The 8,350-nt window shown below is 38.6% G+C and overlaps 1 protein-coding gene across 1 annotated transcript; it reads left to right on the top strand.

Moving 5' to 3' along the window:
* The first annotated feature begins 4,459 nt into the window (after positions 1 to 4,459).
* Positions 4,460 to 8,123, top strand: SNAI2 (snail family transcriptional repressor 2). The gene is made up of 3 exons (XM_024578310.3): positions 4,460 to 4,719; positions 5,451 to 5,996; positions 6,887 to 8,123. The coding sequence occupies exons 1-3, from the start codon at positions 4,641 to 4,643 to the stop codon at positions 7,066 to 7,068; spliced, it is 807 nt and encodes a 268-aa protein (XP_024434078.1). The 5' UTR covers positions 4,460 to 4,640; the 3' UTR covers positions 7,069 to 8,123.
* The last annotated feature ends 227 nt before the right edge of the window (positions 8,124 to 8,350 follow it).

Here is an 8,350-nt window from a genome sequence, read left to right as displayed (position 1 = left end):
AAAAAAATCTCATTAAAATGTTGTTCCTATGTTCTATAAGGTTTCTTGTTTGAAGTAATCTCAAATATTTACTAATCTTATATGATGCTACTTACGGAGCTAATAGAATTAGAGCTAACTCCAGATAGACAGAAATGCTAGTGGCTATTAGCATGGTGAACACGGCCCTGGGAACACACCGGAAATAATAGAAATTCCTAAACAGCAGAGGGACATCCTGACATCATTTGTTTGCTATTGTTTTTCACAATTTACACACACACACACATTCACATTTAGCTCTGTTAACATTACTAAGTAGATACACTTATGTGTGTTGGGTGTGTACGTAGTTCCATCTATATCCCCAGAGAAATAGGGTTCTCCTAATTATGAAGCTCAGAATATAGAAGCAGAATCCTATGCTCACTCTGATTATTTTCCCTTTCATATTGAGAAATATTTACCCCTAAATCATCCTAAAAGAAATAAGGAGAGTATTAAATATAGTTTACAGATAGAGAAACTTGTACTACAAAAAAAGCCACATTTATTTCTCTTTTAGCGGTTGGTTTATCTTATCTGAGGTTGAATTAAATTATGAATCAGGAATATAAATATAAAGATGTACGTATGTATACAAGAGTAAGTATATACAAAACCATGAAATGATATCACATCTTTGTCACTCAAACTTTGAAGTTATGAGCAATAAACTTTGTTACTATCTAGTTGAAAAATTATTAATGCATTATAATATTCTCTAAGATATCACAGTCAAACTAGCAATATTCCATAACTATATATCATTTAAGGCAATTAACTTTCCCTCGCCCACTCCAGGTGATCACATCCCACGAACTACAGCTAGAAAGAGATGTCGTGCATTTTAGGAGCCAGGGCACAGCGCAAGATGAATTTTCTGTGTCTGCCAAGCCATGGTTTCTTCTATTGCTAGATTTACTCCATTTCTTAAACTTAGTAGTCAACATCTGCATGGCTTCTCATGTACCTAAATACCTAAATGTACACAAATCTCTGTGCAAAGTAAATAAACCTGAGATGTATTCTCAAACCTCATGAATCTAATTTATTTCCCTATTTGGCGAGGCAACACTACCTGTTTCATGAGAAAAACTGGGTCCAGGAAAAATCCTACCAGTAGAAGAGAGCCTATGGGGAAGGGCTAGCCCTCCCACAAGGTCCCAGACCTTTAATTTACAAAGTTCAGAAAACAGAGAAAATAAGAGACTATTAGATGAGTCACATCAAGTCACAGCCTAATAAAATTCATGACAATTAAGGAATTATATTGCCTGGACTTCTGATGTCCCATATACCCACAGAAGATAAGTAAAGGAAAGAACTCTCTAGTGTTGTTCAACCATAGGGAACGATATTTTTTAAGTCCCCATTTCCCCTGTGATAACCAAGTTGTTTTAGGGGCCAGGGCCCAGATCTGAGAAATTGCCCACAGGCAGTACTTTCTCTCCTTTCCTCGTTTCTCTCTACCCCACATTTAACTGTCGGGAAGCTAAGGGCGGACTGAGTCTGTGCCTTCCTTACTGCCCACCAGCTTCACCCTGGTTGGGCTGAGTACACACAGCATTTCCGGCTAAGCCCCATTTTCTCATTATTCCAAGGACCCTAATTATGTCAACCTAAGACTAATTTCTTACATTAGCAAAATCCACTTGGATTTGTTTTGCCCAAGTGAAACATTTTAAACCTAATATCTTGTTGTCTTAACAAAGAGTTCTGTCCTTGGGCAAGAGGGAGTTTTTCAGTCAGTGACTAATGCCAACTTTTCCAGATGATCCCTAGGTTTGCAGGACAAGAACTTTCCATCTTGTCCTAGAAGAGCCCTAGCAGTTGGGCTTTGGGTGGGGACTTGACTTCCTTTCTCCAGTTCTTACCTGACCATTCTGGCGCCAGATGCCCTCTGCTGTGTCTGAGCAGAGCACCTGTCTGACTCACGCTATCAGCGCTCAGCTTTTCCCTCTCCTGACAGCAGACCAGACCTCACACAGGTCTACGTGTGACTAGTTGCCACGCAGACCTGTGTAATGACATGCCTCATACACGATCCCGAACACTATGCACTTGTCCCAGTAGGTGTGGTAACATGCCTTGACTCTGATTCGTATCGTGTGCGATGAGTCCCCTTGGACGTGTAGTGGGAGACTTGGCTCAGTTACGCATTTGTAATCCAAATTCAAGTTTGTTTGTTTTTTTCAACCATAGTGAATTACTGTTAAACATTTTAAACATATTTTTAAAATACTTTAGCAAGTTATTGTGTTGTAGCTACCAATAAGTAAATAACAAAATAACACTCGTAACTGTTGTGAATAGACTCTGCATAAAGTGAAAGGAGGAAATAAAAGCACGTGGCAGTGTGTGTTTTGTCAACTATGTTGTATCTCCAACAAAATGTGCCTTTTGTAGGAAATGGGGTAGAAAGGGCAGGAGGACTCCTGTTTCAATAAGCCGGGGTCCAGATCTGAATAAACCCTTACAAAAACCAGCAAGCTCAGAAACTTGGTCTGAATTATACTCCAGTTTACAGTGTTGGAGGAATTTAATGTATATTCATATATTCCTATCTCCTACAAATATAGTTATTTTAACATAAATATTCACCTAAATTCCTTTCTCCAATATTTAAATCAGTGACTGTTGGAAGAAGAACAAAGGAATCATTGAAATAGCTCAGAAAACCTGTGAGTGAGCATCCCCCAGCCCCAGCAGACAGGATTGTTTTCTCATCCTGAGATTATGAACTTAGGCAGTCTGACAGTGCACTTTCCCTCTACAAGTCTTGACTTCATCACAGTTGTTTTCCTTTTTACTCTTTTTTCCCAGCACCTGTTAGAAACAAGCAAATCTGTTCTTTCCTTTATCTTTTCAGTAAACGGTGGTCAGAAAAGTCTGGAATGGGCAGAGATACTTGAAAGCACAGGTGAAATTTTACTTGTAATTACTTTTTTGTAATAAATATGAGTTTATTTAATATACTTTATAAAGATAATTATAACTTAAAGCTGAATTAAAACTTTAAAGTGATTACATGTTTATATACTTACATATATCTAAACAAATATTTAGGAAAGCTTTAGAAATGTGCATTAGTAGAGCTTCTTTTTAAAAATAAAGTATTGTGAAATATTTATACTTTTGACATACTCTTTTTTATCTCACCTTTTTTATTTTTTCTTTTAAATTGTTTATCATTTATGCTGTTTAGCATTTATGTTTACAGTCATCTCAATTTCTCCCCCTTTGCCCCCTCTACTCAGCCCATTCCCCATTTGCACAGTCAGTCCCCACAGTGTTGTAATTACTTTTAAAATGGGCCATTTTGAATATTTTTAGATTTAATACTACATACAAAATTAGAGTATTTTTGTTGGTTACTAGACTAGTTTCTTAAAACTTTAACAAAGCAGTACTCATAACGGTATCCTTGCTTTATAAACACAGTACAGAAAACTAGCAGTTACTGAAATGAATATTGATGACTTTATACTGGTGAAAATAGCACCATATGAAAGCAGATAAATATTGGAAATAAAATAATTAATTGTCTGTAATGACCCAGTCATGTTTTTTCCATAAAATACGTAGTGACACATGAAAAGATTTAAAACTCTTGTCAAATGCGGTTATGAGAGAAATTTTCACGGTCCTTAATGACAGTTTTCCTGTTGCTCCCTGCGTCCCCACTGCCCTCCCGCACCCCACGCAGCAGTTTCCCAGTTCTTCCTTAAGCAGTTCTTTCATGGGCTACAAAGCATTTCTTTCCAGCCAGCATAGCTAACACGGTGACATGATTACTTAATTTTCACGTGGAAGTGCAGCCTCCGGCTTCGCTGAGCCTTAAAGACGTGAAGTGCATTCCCAGCATTCAGGACCCGCCAGGCATGTGGCCAGGGCCACTTTACAGACCCAGGGAAGCCCCCCGCGGGAGGCGCCCTCCTCCCTCACAGGGGCTTTTGTCTTCTCGCTTCCACCCTCCTTTTTTTCAAAAGCCAAGAGTTAATTGTTTGGTCTCTGCACAAGTAAAATGTCTCTAAATGCCACTTCCAAATATAGGCTCTCCTTAACACCAGAGGCTGACCTGGGATCGTGCAGGACACCCCTTCCTGCCTCCAGCGAACATTCTGTCCCGTGGCGTTTGTTTCACCCGACATATGGAAGCCAGACCCGTTTGAGAAAGCACAGCTCCTAGGACTATCTAGCGCTCAGCGAGCACGAATAACTGGCAGAGCCAAAGTGAAATTACCTCTCTTGAAAATACTTAAGCACTTTTTTCCTCTCCACTGAAATCCTGAAGAACAGCCCATTTTGAACCAGAATAATTTAGTCTGACAACAGATTCTTCCTCTGTTCACAGCTGTCCCAGAGGGAGGAGCTGAAATCTGAACCTCTCAGCTGTGATTGGCTCCTTCTTGCAAAAGGGAGAAAAAAAAAACCCACCCAGCCAAAAAACGGGCTTAGTTCGTAAAGGAACCAGGCGACTTCAGAGGCGCCGGCCATCCTGCTGCCGCACCTGAGCGCGGCCCAGCCCGAGCCCTGCCGGCCGAGATGATATAGGGACCGGCCGCGTCTTCCCGCCGGACCGTTATCCGCGCCGGGCCCCTGCCAGACCCGCCTGCAAGATGCCGCGCTCTTTCCTGGTCAAGAAGCATTTCAACGCCTCCAAAAAGCCAAACTACAGCGAACTGGACACACACACAGGTAAAAAAAAAAAAAAAAAAAAGACGGAGGGAGGGAGGGAGGGAAGGGAGGAAGGAAGGAAAGAAGGAAAGAAGGAAGGAAGAAGGAAGGAAGGAAGGAAGAAGGAAGGAAGGAAGGAAAGTTTATATACATATATAAATACAGATATATATTACAACTCAAATGCTACAAAAGAACGAAATACTAGGTTGTTTTTCTTTTAAATAGTGTCCTAAAAGAGAGTTCAGATTATTTTGGCCATTTTGAATGAATTTTAATTGAAAACTTTTTAAACTTTTAACTGACAGGGAACATTTCATTCAACTCTTGCAACTTCATTTTCTGAAGCTTGTATGTACGTGCATAATGAATATAAGGACGATGAGTAACACAGTATGCAACTGTTGAATTACTGTTTTTTTTTTTTCTTGTAATAAGGCTCCTTTCCTTTAGAAAGTAGCTTGATTTACACGTATCTTGATATTGACAGTCATAAAACCTGCAAATAACCCATGCATAAAACTGAAAACAACTTTTATGTATCTTTAAACAGAAAGTGTAAGTTTACCCTTCTCACTGGGGGTATAGCTCCTGTCACACTGTGTATGCAGGAAGCATAGGTGTACATTAAGTGCAATGACTACTAAATGAAATCTTCATTATAAAGGCCTGTACTTTTTGCCAAGTAGCTTCTTGGTGTATATTTAAAGTTCTGTTTTACCCTAATCTTCTTTCCTTTTTTTCCCTCCCAGTGATTATTTCCCCATATCTCTATGAGAGTTACCCCATGCCTGTCATACCACAACCAGAGATCCTCAGCTCAGGAGCATACAGCCCCATTACCGTGTGGACTACGGCAGCTCCATTCCACTCCCCACTACCTAATGGCCTTTCTTCTCTTTCCGGATACGCCTCATCCTTGGGGCGAGTGAGTCCCCCTTCTCCATCTGACACCTCATCCAAGGACCACAGTGGCTCAGAAAGCCCCATTAGTGATGAAGAGGAAAGACTACAGTCCAAGCTTTCAGACCCGCATGCCATTGAAGCTGAAAAGTTTCAGTGCAATTTATGCAATAAGACCTATTCAACTTTTTCTGGGCTGGCCAAACATAAGCAGTTGCACTGTGATGCCCAGTCTAGGAAATCTTTCAGCTGTAAATACTGTGACAAGGAATATGTGAGCCTGGGCGCCCTTAAGATGCACATTCGGACCCACACCTTACCTTGTGTCTGCAAGATCTGTGGCAAGGCGTTTTCCAGACCCTGGTTACTTCAAGGACACATTAGGACTCACACTGGTAAGAGAAAACATAGACAGGAATGTTACTCTCTAATAGACTGACGCTCTGGGCTGGCTGTGGGATTTGCATTGAGTAGTGACCCAGTAATGCTTTCAAATGATGGATGATCATTTATAGCTACTTCCTGATGACTCAAAAGTCCTTGGAGCACAAACTGCTTCGTTTCTTGTTAATAGCCTCTGCTCCAGAGACTGCAAATAGGATTGAAACTTTAGAAAGTAGATTCAGAAGGTTTGGTCTCAAAGATCAGTTAGAAAATCAAGAAAGATGTACTTGAATGTGTGTTCTGTGAAACTGCTTCCAATAATCAACAAATACAAATGTTGCTATCTCAATCAATTTATTTGATAGCTAGATAAAGAGTTTTCCTATAGTTTTCTGTCAGTGATATTCTTGCTGTGATATCTGTCAACCGCAGCAAGTTGCATAGTTAGAACAGAATTTGTTTTCAGTTGTTTTGTTCTTTGCTGCTGCTTTTTTTTTTTTATTCCTAGCACATTCTGCAGAGAGTCAAGGCATTTATCCAAACTTAGTCATAATACAGAAAGAGGGAAAAGGGGAAGTATTGGGAAATGTTGGGAGGAGCTAAACATTAGCTTCACCTGCTAAAGCAGAAAGTTTTAGTCACTGAAAGTCCTAGAAATATATGAATTATTTCTAACTGTCAGCAGTTATAATATGCTTAGTGTGATTTTTTAATGCAACATTTAAATTTACCTTAGTGTTAGATATTAAAATAAGTATCTATGATGGGGAATTTTAATCAAGTTTTGCTGCTTCCCATTTTTTGGCAAAATGTTATTATTCATAACTGTTATCTGTCTTTACATTTCCTCTGCAAACACTGACTGTCTTTCTTTCTCCCCCCACTCCATCTCCACCCCCAGGGGAGAAGCCTTTTTCTTGCCCTCACTGCAACCGAGCATTTGCAGACAGATCAAATCTGAGGGCTCATCTGCAGACCCACTCTGATGTAAAGAAATACCAGTGCAAAAACTGCTCCAAAACCTTCTCCAGAATGTCTCTTCTGCACAAACATGAGGAATCTGGCTGCTGTGTAGCGCACTGAGTGACGCAACCAATGTTTACTCGAGCAGAATGCATTTCTTCACTCCAACTCCAAATGATAAATAAAAGTCCAAAGGCATTTTCTCTTTGCATACTGACCAAATAATGTGTATAGACACACACACACAAAGCTGCAAGAGCACGCAATCCATGTGTTTAAAGTTAATTCTTTCCATGTGAAGTTTAAAATTACTATATATTTACTGACAGCTAGATAGAAAGAATAAAAGACAAGGATCTTTCTCTTCAAAGGTAAAGCAAAAAGCACATTGTATCTATTCTTACTAAGAAAGAATGCAAAGATTTACATTGCTGCCAACTCATTTCAACTGAAAAGAACAGTATTGTTTTGTAATAGAGTTTGTAATAGAATTTGTTATAGGAAGAGAATCTGCCAGACACTATCTCAGGTGACTTATAAACTATTCCAAGTTTACTTCATTACATGTCTAATGTCTGGTTACAACTTTTGAATTAAAGACTTTTTTGATTACCTATAATGCTTTAAACTGTATTTTTAGGAGAGAAAGGAAAAAAAAGAATAAGAACAAAACACAGGAGTCTGCCTTAAAAGTGTTTCTTTTTGTTATTGTTGTTGTTTGTGTTTTGCCAATGAACAGTATGTGCCTTGGGGGAGGAGGGAAGCTTTGAACATTCCTGGTGCATGCTCCATGTCTTACTTTTTGAAAAGAAATTTAATGATTTTCTAAAATTAATTAAAGATGGGAATAAGTGCAAGAAAGGATTCTTAGAAACTCAGTAATGTACTTAAAGTATTTTAAATGCATTCAACACCCTTTCCAAGTGCCTTTTGAAAATAACTGTATAGTTGCTGAGTCAGTGTAAATTTGTGTTTATTTTTATATGACTGAATGAATTTTGTATGAAAGTGAGAGGTTTTCTACAGCTAATGTATCTAAAGAACCTGAAGAGTTGTGAAATCATGTTTCTTTTTTAAAAACAATTTTCAAGGTCCTTTTTTTACAATAAACATTTTTGATTTAAAATCTATAGTTTGTATACTATTTTTACAGACTTGACTAACTTCAGGATTAATACCAAACCACTGCAAAAAGAATTGTTTCTTTGGTTAAAAGAAAAAGTGAATGGTGTTTTCTATGAATATCAAGTGTTATTTTATGTGTTAGCTTATAATAAACGGCAAGTACTTTTTCTTTATTCTTCAGACCATACTGTCATCTTCAGAAAGACAACATCTTGTTGGCAGTTGGTTAGCAGAACCCTTTAACAAATTACACTTTCCGAATGCTAAAAACATTCAC

This window comes from Desmodus rotundus, chromosome 8 (assembly GCF_022682495.2).
Source record: "Desmodus rotundus isolate HL8 chromosome 8, HLdesRot8A.1, whole genome shotgun sequence".
NCBI lineage: Eukaryota > Metazoa > Chordata > Mammalia > Chiroptera > Phyllostomidae > Desmodus > Desmodus rotundus.
Note: the sequence above shows the minus strand (reverse complement) of the source record. Positions and strands in the feature narration are given on the sequence as shown.

Coding starts and splice junctions, on each gene's coding strand:
- SNAI2 (XM_024578310.3), top strand. CDS start 4,641: ATGCCGCGCTCTTTCCTGGTCAAGAAGCATTTCAACGCCTCCAAAAAG. Junction 4,720..5,450: donor CGAACTGGACACACACACAG/GTAAAAAAAAAA, acceptor TTTCCCTCCCAG/TGATTATTTCCCCATATCTC. Junction 5,997..6,886: donor ACACATTAGGACTCACACTG/GTAAGAGAAAAC, acceptor CTCCACCCCCAG/GGGAGAAGCCTTTTTCTTGC.